The sequence below is a fragment of the Bos indicus x Bos taurus genome, chromosome 4 (assembly GCF_003369695.1).
Source record: "Bos indicus x Bos taurus breed Angus x Brahman F1 hybrid chromosome 4, Bos_hybrid_MaternalHap_v2.0, whole genome shotgun sequence".
NCBI lineage: Eukaryota > Metazoa > Chordata > Mammalia > Artiodactyla > Bovidae > Bos > Bos indicus x Bos taurus.
Genome location: NC_040079.1, coordinates 53,409,947 through 53,431,948, shown reverse-complemented (window position 1 = coordinate 53,431,948; position 22,002 = coordinate 53,409,947). Strand labels below are relative to the sequence as shown.

At 39.8% G+C, this 22,002-nt stretch overlaps 1 protein-coding gene across 6 annotated transcripts in view; it reads right to left on the bottom strand.

Annotated features, from left to right (window-relative positions):
* PLEKHA8 (pleckstrin homology domain containing A8) overlaps nucleotides 1–22,002 on the bottom strand; it is a 108,890-nt gene that overhangs the window by 65,410 nt on the left and 21,478 nt on the right. For all 6 annotated transcript variants that reach the window (XM_027539436.1, XM_027539435.1, XM_027539433.1 and 3 more), the window contains exons 2-10: nucleotides 18,627–18,743; nucleotides 17,385–17,540; nucleotides 15,697–15,821; nucleotides 10,237–10,395; nucleotides 9,159–9,199; nucleotides 7,219–7,376; nucleotides 4,151–4,310; nucleotides 3,713–3,798; nucleotides 104–162 (exon numbers count right to left, since the gene is read on the bottom strand). In XM_027539436.1, the coding sequence (XP_027395237.1) occupies nucleotides 104–162; nucleotides 3,713–3,798; nucleotides 4,151–4,310; nucleotides 7,219–7,376; nucleotides 9,159–9,199; nucleotides 10,237–10,395; nucleotides 15,697–15,821; nucleotides 17,385–17,540; nucleotides 18,627–18,648 (966 nt within the window). In that variant the 5' untranslated portion in view covers nucleotides 18,649–18,743. The remainder of the gene's footprint in view (nucleotides 1–103; nucleotides 163–3,712; nucleotides 3,799–4,150; nucleotides 4,311–7,218; nucleotides 7,377–9,158; nucleotides 9,200–10,236; nucleotides 10,396–15,696; nucleotides 15,822–17,384; nucleotides 17,541–18,626; nucleotides 18,744–22,002) is intronic.

The window sequence follows — 22,002 nt, the reverse complement described above, 5'->3', positions numbered from 1 at the left end:
TTTTCAACCTGAGTATAAACTCAACAACCATTTGTTTTTGAATACAATTTCATGCAACTACTCCCTCCAAATAAAGTCTTCCGAGACAAGCTAGTATACTCACTTTAATATTTCCAACTAGATCCATCTTAACAGGAGCAAACACTGTAGGGCCAAGTTTGTCTAGAAGAAAAAATTGAGAACATCATTGAAAAAGGTATTTTTTCAAGTGGAAAATAAATTTAATGGATAACACCCCAACTTTCATTTTTTGCTTTTAAGTCCTTTTCTAAACATAAGCTTCAAAGATTTTTGGGACACTGTCATTACTTTTTTCTACTATACTGCTCTTTAATGAGTAAACACAATGAGGCCTTATGGGCCCATGAGGATAATCTTGTAAGTTGAGAATGTATATTGTAATCCTTAGGGCTGCACTGTCCAATATGGTAGCCAGTACATATGTGGCTATTGAGCACCTGGCAATCAATGTACCTATTCCAAACTGAAATGTGCAGTAATTATAAATGTACCAGACTTCAAAGACTTAGTATCAAAATTTAAAAAAAAAGGGCTCATTAATGATTCTTTTATACTGAGTCCAAGTTAAGATGACACATTGTATATATCAAGTTAGATAAAATAATTATTAAAATTAGCTTTATCTGTTTTGCTTTACAAATTTAATATGCCTGCTAGAAAATTTTAAATTATATATAGTAGCTTAAATATTTTTGTTGGAAGAGCAAATTAAAAGAAAAAAAATAACACAAAGAGTATAGCTAAAAAGACAAAATGTAATAAAATTCTAAAATACATGACTCATCCAAAAGAAAGGCAAGAACAAAGGTAGCTAAAAAGCTAAAAGAGGAAGTAAAACAGAATATGAAAAAACAACTAATTGGCTAGAAATCAAGAAAGGAGTACACAAGGAAAAATATATGAGACAAATACAAAATAAGTAGCCAAGATGGTAGAAACAGCAAGATAGCAAGCTTAAATTCATCCAAACAATGTAATTTATTACACTAACTACAGGAAAAAATGATAATTTCAAAAAATACAGAAAATACATTTTATAAAACTAACTCATTCATGATTATAAAAAAACTACTCAATATACAACTCAACTGTATCTGTATGCTATTAATGAACAATTAGAAAATGATATACTTCTCCTGATAGCATAAAGAAACATAAAATTTTAAAATCTATTCATAACAAAAGATGTGTAAGAGTCTCATGCCCTACTGACTGAGCTAGCTGGGTGGCTTCAAAAGACGTTGTAAGACCTTTACACTATACAAAACATTGCTGTGAAAAATAAAGACTTAAGTAAATAGATATGGCACATTCATAGAAGACACGTTCATAGAAGACTCAATGTTGTTTGAGGTATCAATTTCCTAGTAACTGGTTACAGATTCAACTGAATCCCAACAGACTTTTTAATAGAAATTGAAAAGCTAAAATTCACATGGACATTCAAAGGACCTAGAATTGCCAAACATCTTGAAGAAGATGATTTACATTATCTGATTTCAAGCCTTACAACTGAGGCACAGTAATTAAGATACTGTAATTCTAGGGTAATGAAAAACAGATTATTGAAACAGAAGAGAGTCCAGAAACAGATCCACACTTATGGGGTCAACTGATTTTCAAAAAACTGCCAAGTAACATAAACAGAAAAGATGCTTTTACAACAATAACAACAAAATGGTTCTTGAACAACAAGGTAAAGGAAAAGAAAAAAAGGAATCTCAACCCTTACCTCACACCACATAGAAAACTAATTTCAAGATGGATCACAGATGTAAACACAAAAAATAAAGAGTGTAGAAGACAACACCGAAGAGTATTTTCCTGACTCTGGGGATAAGCAAAGATTTCTTAGGATACTGCAAGTACTAACTATAAAAGAAATAAAATAAATCGATTTAATGAAAATTAAAAACTCCACTCTTCAAAAGAAATCATTAAAAAAAGAAGCAAGCAAGTCACAGTCTGGGGGGAAATATTCATAATGAGAATGCCTACAATGAAACATTATTCAGAACACACAAATAACTCTTTCAACTCAATAATAAAAAGAAAACTAACCAACTTTTAAAAATAAATTAAAGATATGAACAGACTTCACGAAGGAAGAGACAGTAATGGTTGATATATGAAAAAGTGCTCAACATCATTAGTCACTGGGGAAATAAAAATTAAAGGCACAACAAGATACCACTGAACACTCACAGGAATGGCGAAAACCAAACATACTGACACCATCAAGTGCTAGTGAGGATGTGAAGCAACCAGAATACTCATACACTACTGTTAGAAGTGTACAAGGGTACAACCACTCTACGAAATTAGAGGTATAAACCCTATGAATCAGCAATTCACTCTAAGTTATTAAGAAAAATGAAAACATGTGCCTACAGACACAAAAATATTAAGAGCAATTTCACTTCTAACAGCCCCAAACAGGGGCTTCTCTGGTGGCTCAGTGGTTAAGAATCCACCTGTCAGTGCAGAAAACATGGGTTTGATCCCTGGATCAGAAAGATCCCCTGGAGAAGGAAATGGCAACCCACTCCAGTTTTACTGCTTGGGAAATTCCATGGCCAGAGGAGCCTGGCAGGCCACAGTCCCTGGGGTCATAAAAGAGTCGGATATGACTTAAGAGACTAAACAACAGCAACAAAGCCCCAAATAAGAAATTATCCAAATGTCTATCAGTAGAAGACTGAATAAACAAACTGGGGTATACTCCCTTAATGGAACACTATTCAGCAATAAAAAGGAATGAGTTACTAATAAACGTAACAACAAAGATGAAAACTTTACATCGAGAGTGTCCTGCAAGAGAACATAACACGAGTCCACTTATTTGCAATCTTAAAACATACAAAACTAATCCACAGTGACAGAAAGCAGTACAGTTGCCTTGGGCTCACTGACAGTTTGGGGACTGACTGGAATAGGGGACATTCTGGGATAATGAAAGCATATTCTGTCTTGATAGAGGAGTGGATTACACCAGTAGATGTGTTTGTCAAAACTCATTAAATCATAACAGTTAAGTTCTATGCAAAATAAACCTTGACTTAAAAAAGAGATACATAGTTAAATGGATTCTATAGCAAACTTTAACACAGTAGCAATTCCTGGTATTACTGGCTTTATAAAAAGTCAATGGAATTTAAACTTAAAGTTACATATGTAATGTTTTTAATCTGAAAAAAATTTTAGGTGGTAAAATGCTTTTTCATAGAGTTGCTGTTATTGTTCACTTGCTAAGCTGTGTCTGACTCTTTGGGACCCCATGGACTGCAGCACGCTAGGCTCCTTTGTCCTCCACTATCTCCCAGAGTCCATTTTCGTGTTCAAATTCGTTCAAATTCGTGTCCATTTTCATACTACTAATGGATTTGAAGATCTGTTCTTCAACTACTAATACTTTCACTTTTGCTCTTAAATATGATTTCTAGAAAACAGAATTCCCTTTTTTCATTACACACCTCTGGGATCACTATTAATCATAATTAGAAATGAAATGGAAATATGTGATAATGCTTAAGGTCACACAGTTTTAACTGTATGTGGCTGGTGATATGAAGAGGTAGATAAGAAGGGTCATCTAACTGTACACATAGTTCCGTGTATTTTTACTACAAAATAACTTTATTGAAACAGATTCCAGAGACTAATGAATTTAAGGCAAATCTAGCAATCTTACCTAATACTGGAACCACAGCATAACATGATGCTAAGAATGCTTCTGTGGGAATGCCACTGTCTTCCAGAAGTTCAATGTCACTAAAGCTAAACAATTTAGCGATACAAAGGAGGGAAGATTAAAAATACAACATTAGCATGCTCTGCAGTTCAGAGGTAGTCATGAAAACAGCTGCCCCTCTGAGAATAAATCATTTAGTCTTATTCACAAATATGACCCAGTGATTGTTTTCCTATTATAACACAGTCTAATAAAATCACTTTCCAAAGATAATGCAAGCTAAATCTTATTGACAGCATATATTCTTGCAATCCAATTCCTTCTTATCCACTGCTTCACACAAGCTGAACAATAAAGCAGACACGTGGTATACCACAATCTCTATTCTGGAGGAAGACTGGTATCCAAGTGTCAGTGATTTGAAAGAGTAGAGAATACCTGGTGTTCATGGTACTAAAGAAAGTTGGGATGACTTCTTGGTCTTCTTCCCAATGGGATTCTGGAGAGCTGCTTGTGGAGTGCAATTCAGGCTGTGCCAAGTCGCTGTCATGATTTCCCAGGCTTTCCTCTCCATTTTCCTTCATCATTTCACCCTGGACTATATAGTAGAAGATATCTATTAGTAACCTTTATTTATTACAAAATTTAATATATATACATATTCATTGTTGAACATTTCTAACAGAAAAGTGTAAATAAAGAAAAATCAGTGAGTGAAATATTACACATCACACACGAAATTGGGTTTAAATATATATAAATTTTCATCCAGCTGCTTTTCACTGATATCATAAATATTTTCATTATCACTCAATACATTTCAAAACATGATTTTAACAATCATATAATACTGCATCATGCTTATGTGAAGGGCATTTAGGTGGTTTCTAAAATTTTAGTATTGTAAATAGAGTTGAGCCTCATTATTAGTGTATTCTATCTTTGCAGATTTGCTTGCCTGTTGAAGTTTATTTGTAATACTAAAATCAATGCTTATGGCATTCTTGCAGTCATTCTCGACATGTGCAGAGTGGTAAAAAAAAAACTGAGTTACCTCACACACATGTTCCCAGCTGAGGCTAAACCAGGTGCTGCTGCCTTCTTGTTTAACCTTTCACACTGTACACAAATGTGTTTATGTAGTGCCATGGTTTTTACATTTGTGTGCATTTCATTGTTGATTTTGCTGTTTAAAAGGCCCTCCATGGAGAAGGAAATGGCAACCCACTCTAGTGTTCTTGCCTGGAGAATCCCAGGGATGGGGGAGCCTGGTGGGCTGCCATCTCTGGGATCGCACAGAGTCGGACACAACTGAAGTGACTTAGCAGCAGCAGCAGCAGCAGGCATAACAAGCCCTCAATCAAAGTTAGGTATTTCTCTCCATAGCTTTTCCATGGGATAAGGAAAGCTTTCCTAGGAGCATTCTGAACAGACTTGCCCACATTCCTCATTGGCCAGACCTGGGTGTGCCTTCTCCTGACCAATCACCAGCAAAGGAAATGCAGTTATGTTAATTATCATGTCAATTCTCCAGCAGTTTCCCTGAGGCTCATGCTACATATAGGGAGTTGGGATGGTGGGGGAAAGATACCTGCACAAAATCAAATTCTGAGAGGGAGGAGTAGTGGGAAAAAGTGCAGAGGAAGAGAACTGCGGAAGCTCCCTCAATAGCTTGCTAACTGCAGACAGGTGAGGGTGGCTATCCTAGATTGCCCAGCCATCAGTTGATCCTCCAGCTGACTGAAAATGCAGAGTTCAGTTAGGTTGACCCAGACCAGAAAATTTCCCCAACTGACCCACAGGATCAGGGGCTAAATAAAATGATGATTGTTTTAAAAAAATAAATAAATAAAAAAGGCCCTCCAAGGGTAGTGCTTTCTAGTGTTCTAAGCGTAAGAAGGCTGTGATGTGCCTTATGGAAAAACACATGTTATTTAATACATAAGCTTATATAAAATAAGCTTTGTTCAGGCATGAGTTATAGCGCTATGCTATGGGTTCAATGTTTAATGTGTCAACAATATAAACACAGTGTCTTTTTTTTCCCTTTGGGAGAAGAGATATTTTTTCTTTTCTTTCTTTTTAAAATTTTTATTGGAGTATAGTTGATTTACAATGTTGTGTTAGTTTCAGGCATACAAGCAAAGTGAATCAGGTATATATACATATATCCACTCTTTTTTAGATTCTTTTCCCATATAGGCCATTACAGAGTACTGAGTAGATTCCTTGTGCTATACAGTAGGGCTTTCTCAGTTATCTATTTTATACATGTGCGTGTGTGCTGAGTCATTTCAGTTATGTCTGACTCTTCGCGATGCTATAGACTGTAGCCCCCCAGGCTCCTCTGTCCATGGGATTCTCCAGGCAAGAATACTGGAGAGGGTTGCCATGTCCTCCTGCAGGGGATCTTCCTGACCCAGGGATCAAGCCCGTGCCTCTTACGTCTCCTGCACTGGCAGATGGGTTCTTTCCCACTAGTGTCACCTGGGAAGCTTTCAAGAACCTAACCATGTGTCTCCCCCAGGAGCAACGGTTCAATATTTGCTAGTTCAGGGTCTGCAGTAACGGTATAGAACACAACTTCCACAAATGAGGAGAAGTGACCATAACGTCATAGAGGTCATCCCTGTCCACAGATCCCTGTCCTTAGATCGACTATTCCCTGAGGACTGATTCCTAGAAGAAAGTTACTGAGTCAGATAAACCAGAGTACTGTCTTAACTGAAATTCTCCTTTATTATTTACTCAAGGAATAAGACTTCGGTGATGTATGGACTGCTAGGTGCAGATTAACAGCTATAAAGATGCATCTTTTCTTCCCCCTACTCACCAGAGGAGATGAGGAGAAAACTTTCTAAAAAATTTTATTTTCAAACTATTTAATACTTACTTATAACACAATTAAAAGCTCTAAGACGGTTGTCATGGACTGATCCGAAGTTGGTTTTAGTGATTAGAGACAATGAAATTAGTAAATCCAAAAGGGCAGCATTTTCAACTACAGGTTATTACTTAAATTTGAAATTTGGTTTGATGAACACAGTAAAGGCCAGGTGAAAATCTGATGGTGGCTGGTGAATTCTGTCATCCTCAGGCCTCATCAGGAATCAGGAGCATGGAAAACTGAATTTCCATAATGTTGCAGACCCTTGAGTTTCACATCATAGTCTATGTTCAAAGGACTGAAATTCTGAGAAGGCTCCAACACTCATACTCTCTAAAAAGTCAGCACAGACAGCTACAGCTCACTGAAGCCCAGGAACATCACAGCTAAGAACAGTGAGGGGGAAAATCCCTCTTCACTCTGCTTTCTCAACATGGGGGTCAGACGGGATGGCAGAATGTGTCATGTGACCTGTGTCATCTAACCGACATCTGCCTCAGGAGCTGCCTGGCACACTGTCTTGAGGTCAATCCCTAACAAGGATCACATCACGGATAATGAATCAAACCCCCACGATTCTTTTAGTCAATAGTTTGGTTCACATCTTTTTTGTTTTTACCTGTTATATTATCATCTGTATTTTCTTCACTTGATATGCTGCAATCTGTCTCCGCAGGTTTCAAACATGAGGAGCTCTTGTTTCTCACTAGGATTTCTTCATCATTATTTATTTCCATATTTAAAGATCCATTTTCACAACTGTTTAACTCCATTTGCCTAAAATTTTTTAAAAGGAAAAAAGTCCAATTACTTGGTTATAAATACACTGCACAGATGATCTAATTCTGAGGGTTGGAAGAAAGGGTTGACAATTACCAATTTCTTATAACACTGATTAAAAAACAGAATTGTGAAATCAAGCCAAATCTCTCACCCCACCCTCCTGCTTCCAAGATGGGTACTGGAGCAGGCCTGACTCCAGGCTGAATGGCTCTTTATGTACCCTAAGCTTACTCAAACTTCCTGCTCCCCACCAGCAACAGGAAATATTCACTGACAGCTCTTTGGTTTTCAAACAACTTTTCTACAGGTACCACATTTAACACTTTTCTCACTTTCCTCAGCTTCTCCCTGGGAGGTTTTTTCTATTCTCAGGTCTCAAATCACTGACTACTTCCATTTGTTTGCCTAGCAATTAACTGACTAGAAGCAACAAGCTTTAGTCCAGGAAGACAGAAAAAACTTGGGAAGACACAATACATCTTGAGACTCTGTTGCTCTTCAGGGTAACAGAAAAGGCTATTCAACATGCAAGTGAAATAGCTGATTCTGTTTAAGGGACAATCATAACACCTTATAAATAACTAAACTCAGCCAAATTAGAACAAAGACACTTTCTTCTAGGGGGCTTCCCTGGTGGCTCAGATGGTAAAGAATTCCTCAGATGCAGGAAACCGGGGTTTGACTCCTGGGTTAGGAAGATGCCCTGGAGAAGGGAATGGCTATCCACTCCAGTATTCTTGCCAGTATTATGCTAATAAAATTAAAGAGGGAAAAAAAGAATAAAGGGAAAAGGTCCAAGCTATGTGGTGATTCCAGAAAAACCATTTGTTTTGTAAAAAATACACTATATTTCAACTCAGTAATTAAAAATATGAGTATATATTGATGAAATACTTCAAAAGAAAAAACATCTACAAAATGTTCCTTGTAGAAATATTTAGATCAAGAGAAAATTGTTAACCAAACCGAGGAATAATCTTTGTACTAAAGAAGCAAACAGTATATAAAGAGATGAAATACTAAATTATAACTTGAAAAGACAGATACACAGACTATGTCAAAATATGGAAATGCTTATATGAAATAATAACCAAGTAAAGACCTTATTTAATAACTGGAAGACAACTGTGTAAATATGTACTTTTTTCCAATAATTCAGATTTTGATATTACATCCTTTTTCCAACCTGTAAAGCTATCTTTTTATTTTTAAACAAAATGCCACTGTCTTTTCTGATAAGTGAAGTGAAGTTGTGCAGTCGTGTCCAACTCTTTGTGACCCCATGAACTGTAGCCCACCAGGCTCCTCAGTCCATGGGATTTTCCAGGCATGAATACTGGAGTGGGTTGCCATTTCCTTCTCCAGGGGATCTTCCCGACCCAGGGATCAAACCTGGGTCTCCCGCATTGTAGGCAGATGCTTCACGGTCTGAGCTACCAGGGAAGCACATTTAAATCAATGCTCAGCTCCTCCACAAGAGAGGAGGTTCCAACACTCTGGCACCAGAGAAATGAAAAGTTACTATACAAAATGCATGAGATGCATATCCTGGGGAAATGCAAACCTCTTCACTAGTAGTCAGTGTTGAATTAAAGTTTGCATTGCTTCAGGCTCACCCAAAAGAGGAAAATCAGAGACACTGTTTCCCTTGGTATCATCTCAACCCACGAGAAAAACCACCACATGATAAAAATATTAAAAAAAAAAAACAAGGAATATTGATATCCTTATTTTTATATTTTTAGAAAGAATAAAAAACAAAAACTGTTACTGTACCTTTCCAATGAATTATGAATCGGTACAATAGGATGTTTCATCTTTAAAAGAAGCAAAGAAAACAAAGTTCACATGTTAAAACTCCCAATAGAATATATTTAGAGTTTTATCCCATTTGAGAGTGGTAAATATGATCATAACACACACTACCCTACTCAAGAGGAATCATTTTAGGTCCTGCCAAAAGAAAGGAGTCACTGAACGCAACCAGTCTTTCATAGTTATTCAAATAAGGGTACTTAGATTTCCAAGAAAAAGAAAAATGGTCTTTTGAAGGACCTAAATATGATATTCAAATGCTTGGCTTTCTTGTAATTACAATCACACTCATTACAATATTATTAAATGCCAAACTATGATACAGCATTTTACCAAACACTGGAAGTATGAAAAGTCACAGTACAGAGTTCTTGCCCTCAAGGTAATTTCAATACAGACTGAGGCTAAAACAGGGGTATGTGTAGAGGAAGAACTCTTCGCCCAACTAAGGGATTCAGGGAAAGAGATTAAATTTTGAAGGATGAGTAAAAGCTAACCAGGGAAAGACAAGTGAGAAGGGCATTCTTGGTACTGAGAAATGGCCCAAAGAAGTACGGGAGCTATAAGCAGTTAACAGGTTTAAACCTGGTTATGACAAAAAAAAAAGGTTGGTGATGTGGGAAGCAGCTAAGATATTTTGACTTTAACCTGTAGGTAACAAGGGAATCACCAAGTTTTAGGTGGTCCAATTTATACTGCATGAATAGAAATACTGTAGACTGCCTGGAAGAGTAGGCAGAAGGCAGTTAGTTACAAGGTTACCACCAATCTCAACAAGACTCACTGGACAAGGAGGCTGGAGAAAAGAGGGCAGCTACATCAGAGAGAGAGAGAGAGACATGTCTAGGTGGTAAAACTGCCAACAGTACCTGAGGGGATATGAGAGACTGAGGGCAGATATAAAAGTGCACATAAAGCAAAGTCCACTACAGTTGCCAAAGGGATCTCATCAGTTGCCTTCCTTACATAGCAGCTCAGTCTATCAATTTCTTAACTTTCCATTAGGCCCTGCTGCGGCCAAGTTGAGCTGGTCTGTTACCTTGTTGGACTTGAGCATGGCCAGCTGAGGTGACCCTGGAGGCGTGCGGTAGAGCAGCTCAGAAGTGAAGGCTGCGTTTGCAATCTGCATGCATTCTTCCAAAGTCTTGAGAAAAGTGTTACAGGTTGATTTCAGCAGAGTTCCCACATCAATTCCCTCCTATGAAACAACCAGAGTGGAAGATGCCTTTACTTTGCTAAAAAGGAAAGAGCTCAATTGTGGAATAGTCTTAGAGGTTTTATCCACCACAAAACAACAACAATAATAATCCCATCTATTTTGCTGGACAAATATGTGTACCAGTTATAAAAGAAAAAGACTAAACAAGTCTAATTTATCTATTATCCATACGCAAGCCTTACTCTCAGCCTGCCCTTCATGCTCACCCACCACTCCAGCTGAAGGCAACAACTTCTATATGACAGCAATATGTCAGGCACTAAGCCGGCATGGAGTTTCTTGTCTATAAGAGGTGGCAGACACCAGAGTCACATGGATTGACGACAAGTGAGATCAATGGAGAAACGTTTTCTGAGTAAAAAACGAGCTTCCAGAAGAGAAGCATTAGAAACCAAATATCACATTGTTTGCTTTCAGAATGGGCTTTTTGGCTTTCAGTACAGATGAGTCTAATAGGTTTTTACAATTGGAATTCTTTTGAGCATCAAATCATTTTTTTCTCCAAGTCATTTTACTTTCTCAGGGTGATATTGGATATTGATACTAATAAGCTGTTCAGAAAATAGGCCACCCCCAGATTAGAGAGTATGGTAACCACATCTTAGTGGTGTTAAAGCTATCAGATTTGGCCCAAGATGGAGTCACTCATGCTAAGCCTCACATCAGTAAACCAGAAATGTAGCCACATTTCTATGCTGGGCCTCCCAGAAAAGGCAGGCCTAGGTCAACCAGTCAGTGCTTGCCTGCTCAGTGCAACTTACTGACCTGGCTCCAAGACTTCCCTTTGCTCCATATAAGAAAAGTAACCTTGCTTTAACCATTATAGGAAATATGCACTATGACTTCCTTGTTCCTGCTCACTTTGGTCCACAGAAATCTCTAGCCTGGTACGGCTCTTCACCGCTCCTTTCTATCTGCTGGATGGACTGGATGCTGCTCAATTCATGAACTGCTGAATAAAGCCAGTAAGATCTTTAAATTTTACTCAGTTGAATTTTGTTCTTTAACCATGACCCCTATATTTTCTTTATTATTTCTAACAAGTGAGATGTTAATGGTTATGAACCACTATGATTCAGATACCATTACAATGTGTGATTTTTTTTTCATACCACCAAGAAATTCTTGGACACCAGCCAGGTGTCCTACAGTTCCATACAATTTACCTGGAAGTAGTGTCAGGTCTCCCAGATTACATGCTCAGTCCTACAAGATTGCTTCCTACCCCCACTTCAGACACCAATGGCAAGTTCAGGGTGTAACTTGTGCTACTGACTGACCTACCATAGACTGAAGATTCCAACAACCCCCTCCTTGTGTTTGACTACTTTACCAGAGCAGCTCACAGAACTAAGAAAAACATTTTACTTACTAGATCACTGGTTTATTATACAAGGGTATAACTCAGGAACAGCAAGATGGAAGAGATGCACAAGACAAGGCATGTGGGAACAGGCTTGGAGCTTCCATGCTCCCTTAACTGTGCCACTCTCCCCAGTCAACACTATTTACCAACTCAAGAGCTTTCTAAACCCCATGCTTTGAAGTTTCATTAAATGGGCACAATTGATTAAATCATTGGCCAAGGGTGACTGAGGTCAACCTGCAGTCCCTCTCTCCTCCCAGGAGGTGAGGGGGTAGGAAAGAAAGTTCCAACCCTACTTGGTAGGGTCTACCGTCAACCAGAACCTCCACCTTTAGGCACTTTTCAATAGTTGCCTTATTAACATAACAAAAGACATCTTGATCACTTGCAGCGCAGGAAATTCCAATGGTTACTTTAGGAACTCTGTGCCAAAAACCAAAGATTCTTATTATAAACCACAGTAGGGTTTCCCTGTTGACTCAGTGGCAAAGAATCCACCTGCCAATGCAGGAGACCCAGGAAAGACAAATATGTCTTCAAGAAAATGGGAGATATCAAGGGAACACTTCATCCAAGGATGGACACAATAAAGGACAGAAATAGTAAGGACCTAACAGAAGCAGAAGAGATTAAGAAGAGGTGGCAAGAATACACAGATGAACTGTACAAAAAAGATCTTAATAACTTGGATAACCACGAAGGTGCGGTCACTCACCTAGAGCCAGACATCCTAAAGTGTGAGGTCAAGTGGGCCTTGAGAAGCATTACTATGAACAAAGCTAGTGGAGGTGATGGAATTCCAGCTGAGCTATTTCAAATCCTAAAAGATGATGCTGTGAAAGTGCTGCACTGAATATGTCAGCAAATTTGGAAGACTCAGCAGGGGCTATGTGCTGTGCTGTGCTTAGTTGCTCAGTTGTGCTTAACTCTTTGCGACCCCATGGACTGTAGCTCAGCAGGCTCTGCTGTTCATGGGGATTCTTCAGGCAAGAAAACTGGAGTGGATTGCCATGCCCTCCTCCAGGGGATCTTCCCAACCCAGGGACCAAACCCAGGTCTCCTGCATTGCAGGTGGATTCATCAACTGAGCCACAAGTCAGTTTTCATTCCAATCCCAAAGAAAAGCAATGCCAAAGAATCTTCAAACTACCATACGGTTGTGCCCATTTCACATGCTGCTGCTGCTGCTGCTGCTAAGTCACTTCAGTCGTGTCTGACTCTGTGCAACCCCACAGAAGGCAGCCCATCAGGCTCCCCGTCCCCGGGATTCTCCAGACAAGAACACTGGAATGGGTTGCCATTTCCTTCTCCAATGCATAAAAGTGAAAAGTGAAAGTGAAGTCGCTCAGTCATGTCCGACCCTCAGCGACCCCATGGACTGCAGCCTTCCAGGCTCCTCCGTCCATGGGATTTTCCAGGAAAGAGTACTGGAGTGGGCTGCTTTCCTTCTCCGTTTCACATGCTAGTAAGGTTATATTCAAAATCCTTCAAGCTAGGCTTCAGCAGTATAAGAAACGAGCACTTCCAGATGTACAAGCTGGGTTCAGAAAAGGCAGAGGAACCAGAGATCAAATTGCTAACATTCAATGGAGCATAGAGAAAAGCAAGGGAATTCCAGAAAAACATCACTTTTGCGTCACTATACTAAAGGCTTTAACTGTGTACAACAAACTGGAAAAATTTTAGAGATGGGAATACCAAACCACCTTACCTGTCCTAAGAAACCTCTATGCAGATCAAGAAGCAAAAGTTAGAACTGGTTCCAAATTGGGAAAGGATTAAGACAAGACTGTATATTGTCATCCTGCTTATTTAACTTCTACACAGAGTACATCATGTGAAATGCCAAGCTGGATGAATCCACGCTGGAATCAAGACTGCCAGGACAAACATCAACAACCTCAGATATGCAGATGATACCACTCTAACAGCAGAAAGTGAACAGAAACTAAAGAGCCTCTTGATGAGGGTGAAAGAGAAGCTGGGCTTAAAACTCAACATTCATAAATGAACATCGTGGCACCCAGTCCTATCACCTTATGACAAATAGAAGGGGGAAAGTGGAAGTAGTGACAAATTGTCTTTTTTGGGCTCCAAAATCACTGTGGATGGTGACTGCAGCCATGAAATTCAAAGACACTTGCTCTTTGGAAGGAAAGCTATGACAAACCTAGACAGTGTATTATAAAGCAGAGACATCACTTGGCCAAAAAAGGTCCATATAGTCAAAGCTATGGTTTTTTCAGTAGTCATGTACAGATGTGAAAGCTGGACGATAAAGAAAGCTGAAGGCATCAGAATTAATGCCTTCAAATTGTGGTGCTGGAGAAGACTCTTGAGAGCCCCTTGGACTGCAAGGAGGATATCAAACCAGTTAATCTCAAAGGAAATGAATTCTAAATATTCATTGGAAGGGCTGATGCTGAAGCTCCAATACTTTGGCCACCTGATGTAAAAGAGCTGACTCACCGGAAAAGACCCTGATGATGGGAAAGATTAAAGGTAAAAGGAGAACGAAGTGGCAGAGGATGAGATGGTGAGATAGTGTCACCAACTCAATGGACATGAATTTGAGCAAATTCCAGGAGATACCGAAGGACTGAGGAGCTTGGCCGGCTGCAGTCCGTGGGATCGCAACTGAACAACAACAATGAATCACAATACCATAGCCACAGTTTCATCAGCAAGTTTCCGATGCACTTAACTATAAACACTTACTACTAATACAAACACTTACCATAAACACTTCTGAATTAAAAGTTGCTGCATTCACTTTCTCCTTTCCCTCTAGACCAGGGCTTCTCTTCCTTGGCTCCACTGGCATTTGGGGCTGGTTAATTATTGGAGGAGGAGATGGAGGGGGAGTGGCTCTCCTGTCCCTTCCAGATATCAAGCAGCATCTGGCCATCTGACCTCTCTCCCTTAGATGCCAACAGCACTCCCTCAGTAGTGACAACCAAAACTGTCTCAGACATGGCCTGATGTCTCCCGAGGGGCAAACTGCTCTGGCTGGAGAATCACTGCTCTAGGTTCTAACATCCCAGAAGCAGAACTGAAGTGTTTTGGTGGCCCTCCTGTTGCCCTCCCTCAGCATAGTGTCTTGTACACAACATGCTGAATTAATAAGAGAGCTCCCCTCACCCCAAAGAGTGAAGGAAAGTGAGCTAAAACACTTTTATTAGAAAAACTTAGAGCACATATACTATTAGTAGTATAGTGCTATATTACCTAAATAATTTAAAACTATTATAATCTGCAGATTCTTCATTTTTGTAGGCACCGTTTCTCAGATAGCTTCTTTGAGAGCAGAGCAGAGACCTCTCTCTGGTTAATGTGAACCATTCAATACATAGATTAACACCGGATACATCTTTTAATATATGTTTTAGAATGAGAAAATAATAATTTCATTAATAAGTGATAAAGATTTTAATCCTTGCTGATGATGGAGAGAAATAAAGCTGTGTCTCTATTTTTGAAAGCGCTAGTCTATACTAAAGCAGAACGTCTACCCCGGTGAAATAAACCCTGTTACAGTCCCAACAGAGGTGACAGATATGCATAACAGACACACAAGATGCTGTCATCTTAGGGGCCACATCAGTAGCACAGAAACGGTGCTGTCAGACAGGTAAGGCTGTATTTTTAAAAGTTATGCCAACTAAGAAGACATGTATTCTAGTACATTAGTACTAAAGTTAAAAGTTCCAAATGTTATCAATTAATCCTGAATTCTTCCCAGGAAGGAAAACTATATGCTTCCATATGCTGAAATGCATACACTTCTTCTCTGTTTAAGTCTATCACTTTTTTCCTGTGAAAAACAGTACATTCCAAGGTATGGATTATGTAAGAACATGCATCACTGGTAAGCAACATCTGGTGCTACTTTTCAAAGATGAACAGTGTTTTACCTCAGAACTGGACACACCAGTTGTGGTCACTTCTTTCGTTTTATCTACTTGCTGAACAAGAAGATCACAGTAGAGTCTTAGTTCTGACATTTTGGTTTTCAAGTTTTCAGTGTTTTCAGCAAACTCTAAATAACAAAATGATGAAAATGTAATTATCAGAATAAATAACTGATATACTAGTTAGTATACTATACAGATAAAATATAACCTATGTTTAAAGTCAGATGTTTATATTATGGGCTACAGATATTATATGACTGAAGTTATGGGAGCAAGAAAAACAGAAAAAGGAGATTCCTAGCCTTCTGAAGTAATCTACATTATTTCTTGACCCAACATATTTAATAATCACCAGTACAGGAAGAAGGAGACATATACCTCTGATTCAACTGTGTCAGAACTGGGAACAGAGTCAAAGGTTCAGAGTTTTGATCTCAGTTCTGCCACAGATTTTCTACCTGTAAACTGGGGTCACAGCTATCTGCCTGCTAACATGGTGCTCAAAACTGGGAAGTAGTGGTCTGTAACATGCAATTACCACTAAGAAGGTAGCTCATGAATCAGAGGACTGGTTTCATAGGACTGCCTTTCCAGGCAGGCAAATGTGCCCTCTGCACACCTGCTGCTTCTTCACTAGTTCGGCACTCCACCCACCCTGGCACTGAGGGCTCGGCTACAGTCATTACTGCCTCCGTTTTCTTCTCTGTGAAAAAGCCGGCACATTCTACCTGCTATGAGTCAGAGCTCACAGAGTCAAGAATTTGCTTTTGACTTAGCATTAAAAGGGCTTCCCTTGTAGCTCAGCTGGTAAAGAATCGGCCTGCAATGCAGGAGACTCCAGTTCGATTCCTGGGTCTGGAAGATCTGCTAGAGAAGGGATAGGCTACCCACTCCAGTATTTCAGCATTAAAACCAACCAAGAGGCCATCTTACTGTGTCTACCTGAAAAGTGAAGCACATCTGCCATTATGTGTCACGAGAAAGGTCCCTGAAACACTTTTCCCAGAGGCCCCTCTCTCTCCTACCAATCTTTCCAGGTGTACACTCGGGGATACAGGGTCGGAAGGCAGAGCTCAGGCAGTAAGCTCTGGCACTCGTGACCCAGGACATATAGAAAGTTATGCCATGGTTCTCAGGAGACCTGATGATGTTGAGTTAATGAGCATTAAGCAGCAGGAACCTGACAATTAAGCAGCCATCCACCCCAGGAAAAAGGAGGGGTAAGTGGGGTGTTACTGCAACAAATACTCAGATCCAAGGCTTCTCTGGCTCAGCTACCCTTTACTTGACTTTTGGTCAACTTTGTGCCAGACAAGGTACTAGGCAGTTTTATATCATCACTGATCCTTATGGTAATTCTTGTAAGGTAGGTAATTACCTTTTTCTAAAACATAAGGAAACTGAAGATGAGAGGTCCTATGCCAAGGTCACAAAGCCAGTACCCTACAAAGCCATGATTTGAACCCAGTTGTGTCTGGCTCCAAAATCTGCCCTCTTTCTACTATGACATGCTGAGAGAGAAGGGTCGGGTACAGATTGTTTAAGTTCCACTGAAATGTACAGCACTTGCATGACATAAAAAGCTGGCTGTGGCTAGGTGCTCAGAAGCAAGCTAACAAATATGGGAACCCAGAGATGCCACCAGGTGATTCCCAGTGTTCCCAAGCCAGAGGACAATCAATACTTGCCTTTTTCCTTCTGGGTCCTACTGTCTGTCAGGCAAGCCTTGGCTGACCCCAAGGCTACCAGCCACCGCTGTCTCTCAGCCACACTTCTGGCCTTCAGGTAGAAATATTGTTCCCCAGGGATGATCAGGTCCATGCGTGTATTATCTACAGAATGAACTGGGAGCAAGGCAGAGGGAGGTCAGAAACCCAGAAGAGCCCTGTCTGGGTAGCCTCCACTCTACCCAAACTCCTGAGCTTTACTGGGGCCAGTCACTGAGGACTTCTTTCAAAAGAGGATGCCAGCCCTCACAACTTCTCCTGGTTTATTTATCTCTTCCTAGAGATCTCTGCTGATGAAGAAGGAAAACTCTGCAATTGGCTCCAAGGTCTCACCCAAGACTATGGACTAAAAAAGAAGCACTTATATTTCCTCAGGATCTTTTAGAAGCGGAGAGAGGAAAAATCTCTCTTTTGGCCTGTGTGTGTGTAAAGCATGCTGCTCTGCAGCCAAAAAGCCTTGATGCAAACAAGTAAGGATGTGCTCTTTATCTCCTTGGGTTACTGGAAAGCAAATGAACAGAGTATTTTTACTCTTCTACCTTCCTTTACGTGTCATATTAAAAACGTTAACAACTGGAAAGCAATCAAGAACAGAGTACTTTTCCTTTTCTACCTTCCTTCACTCATTATGTAAAAAATGTGACAATTCCCTTAGAGCCTTTAGGAGAAGAAACAAGCAAGCCACACTCTCCTTCACCCTCCAAGTCCTGTGCCCCTAATTCCGTTCTAATCGGTTTCTGAGCCACACCCTCCCAGCACATCCTAAAATTCCTAAAACCAAGAAGTAAAGGCTGCTTGTAGGTCTGTTAGGTGTTTGCTTGTTTAGAGTATGGTCGTGGTAGTGAGAAGGTAGATATGTGTCCTGATTTAAACACAGAAGTGTTTGATGTTACAATAAAAACACAAGGTTAGAAAACTGCCTCAAGTGCCAGGTGAGCAGGAGACTGTGAAATGGTACTAGATGTGTGATTAACAAACACACTGCTCTCACTTATTTTCACTACCTCTTAACCAATCTTCTTGTAAAAACTGCCTGCAGTTTTAGGTCTTACTTGCAAGGTTTTTTTTGAGGGGGGAAACATAACGTATCTTTGTCTATACTTTGGAAGCAGCATAGAAAGACCTAGGAAACCAATGCTTTTTTTTTTTTAATCTTGGGGGAGAAACAGAAAATTAAACCCTGCAAATCTCTTGGCTTCTCACCTTGAATTTCACAGACTGCCATCTGGATGCTCCCTTTGCAACCTTTCCAGGCATCTTCAGGAGAATCATAGTAAGATAATATCCCTCCACAGAGAAGGAACCACCGAGGCTGCCAACCTGCAAACAGAAGCAAGAGCACGGTCTCAATTACTGCTTCCCAGGACATAGACTAGGACCTAACAAAGGATGCTGGGTTCCAGCTCCAAGGAACTTACCTTCTGGGGGAAAATTCTAAGGGAAAAAAGAAGCTAGAAGAGATCTGTATATCCGATCTCATTTTTGCATAGAAGTCTGAAGGAGCAGCAATAAATATAGTGATGATTCTCTAAGTAATGGGATTACTGATGATTTTTATTCCTTTTTCCCCCTAATACAGTACTAGTAATCTTTGGTTTTTAATTTTTCTAAGATTAAAGATTATTGCTTTCCAAACATTATTGTTAACACACTTGCTCTCTCCCCTTCTGGTTAAGAAAAATTATTATGAACCTAAAAATAAGACAAAGGATTGTACTGACCTTTCAACATTACACAAAGTGCTGTCTAACAGGCCTGCCTAAGGTCATATGATTTCTAGGAAAAGATAACTTTAATTTACTATTTGGTTTTGATCCACTGAAATGGAATAATCTTAAAACATTCACGAGCTTAACTATTTTTACTTCAGAGAATTTCAGAGGACAAATTGTATTCCGTGGAAACTCACGTCTTATCTAGTCCTCTTACACAACCTATATTCGAGTCACACCAAACTCACTTGTTGTATTCCTGCTTCAGAGCATTCGCTCAAATTGGACTTCTTCCTAAAATGTCATCCCTGACTATCTCTTGCATAATAAGCCTTGTCAGTCTCCTCTATCAAGATTTTTTTTTTCCTCTCTCTCTGAAATGCCACAGCCCTTTAAGGATACATTTCTCTCACTGGACTCTTCTATGGCTGAGACAGTCAGAGAGAAGGTTGGTAGGGACTTTGGGCAGGGCCCCAAGGGCGGCTCAGGTACACACCTGATGGGCCATTGGGAACAGGTTCACACCAAGTACATACATAAGTCATCTACTGATGTCAAAATAGTAATGTCAGGGAACCGCTGACAGGGAAGGACTAGACCCTTTACTGGATGTCAGGAGTCCCAAGGCCTTAACTCAACACCCATACAAGTCAATTATTGGATGGAAAACCTCTTGGGATGAACTTGTAAATTTTGTTCCAGAAAGTGATGCTTCCTGGCCCTGGTTTCAAATTCTATGCAAACAAACCTGAAAGCTACTGTTCTTGACACAAACATTACAATTCAAGAAATCAAACTGATCAATCAGCACTCCAGGAGTTGGATATTACTGGTGATACTGTAGCCCTCTGCAAGTCATTATTTACATCTTATGCATCTCCCCTCACTAAAACAGAAGAATCAACTGCTAAGACTGAGAAATGAAAAAGGATTTTGAAATCACCTAGTCCAACCAGCTCTTTGACAGAAAAGGAAACCAATCCCAGACAGATTAAGTGACCTACCTAAAGTCACAAAGGAAGTATACAACAGAGCTGGGAAGAAAACTGTCTTTCTGACACTGTCCCTCCTGGCCTAACAACTCCCAAACCCTGACTCTCCATTGCCAGAAAGCTATCCTGGTATAGAACAGCAGCATCTTTGCACTTAAACTCAATTTCCATGATTATGTTTGGTGTGAAACATTCTCCAAACCTACCATGACTCTCAAGTAGAGGGAATTCAACATACCCTCAATTATATTTTATCAAATTTCGGACCTCACCTACATCAGTCTTCATTCTCCAGAGAAAGAGAACCAAAAATATGTAGTCATATCTACACATAATTTATTATAAGGAATTTGCTCATGCATTACAGAGCCTGAGAAATTCCAACACCTGCAGTCAGCAAGCTAGAGAATCAGGAGAGCCAATTTGTAATTCCAGTCCAAAGTCAGGAGGCTTGAGACCCAGGAAGAGTCAATGTTTCAGCGAGAGTGAAAAAACAGGAAAAGACCAAAGTTCCAGCTCAGCAGTCAAGCAGGAAGAGTTATTACCCCTTGCTCCTTTTTGTTCTATTTAGGTCTTTGGATGGGACCCATTCACGTTAGGAAAAGCAATCTACTTTACTATGTTTACCAGTTCAAATGTTAATCCCATCCAGAAACACCCTCAGACACAACTAATCAGAATGATGATTAGTCAAATGTCTGGGCACTCCATGGCCCACGTGAGTTGACACAAAAAATTAACCATCAGATACCATCAATTTTAAGATAAACTGAAGTATTTGCATATGATATGATTGACAAGGCTTAATTTCCAAAATATACAAATAGCTCATACAACTCAACAACAAAAACCAAACAACCCAATCAAAAAATGGGCAGAAGACCTAAATAGGCATTTCTGCAAAGAAGACATATAGATGGCCAAAAGGCACATGAAAAAATGCTCAACATCGCTAATTATCAGAGAAATGCAAATCAAAACAGTAATGAGGCACCACCTCACACTGGTCGGAATCAGTTCAGTCGCTCAGTCATGTCCGACTCTCTGCAACCCTATGGACTGCAGCACACCAGGCTTCCCTGTCCATCACCAACTCCCAGAGCTTGCTCAAATTCATGTCTATCGAGTCAGTAATGCCATCCAACCATCTCATCCTCTGTTGTCCCCTTCTCCTCCTGCCCTCAATCTTTCCCAGAGTCAGGGTCTTTTTCAGTGAGTCAGTTCTTTGCATCAGGTGGCCAAAGTACTGGAGTTTCAGCTTCAGGATCAGTCCTTCCAATGAATATTCAGGACTGATTTCCTTTAGGATGGACTGGTTGGATCTCCTTGCAGTCCAGGGGACTCTCAAGAGTCTTCTCCAACACCACAGTTCAAAAGCATCAATTCTTCGGCACTCAGCTTTCTTTATAGTCCAACTTTCACACTCATACATGACTACTGGAAAAACCATAGCTTTGACTACACAGACCTTTGTCGGCAAAGTAATGTCTCTGCTTTTTAATATGCTATCTAGGTTGGTCACAGCTTTTCTTCCAAGGAGCAAGAGTCTTTTAATTTCATGGCTGCAGTCACCATCTGCGATAATTTTGGAGCCCAAGAAAATAAGGTCTGTCAGTGTTTCCATTGTTTCCCCATCTACTTGCCAGGAAGTGATGGGACCGGATGCCATGATCTTAGTTTTCTGAATGTTGAGTTTTAAGCCAGCTTTTTCACTCTCCTCTTTAATGGCCATCATTACAAAGTCTACAAATAATAAACTGTAGACTGGAGAGGGTGTGGAGAAAAGGAACTCTTGTTACACTGGGTTGGTGGGCATGTAAATTGGAACAGTCACTATGGAAAACAGTATGGAGGTTCCTTAAAAAATTAAAAATA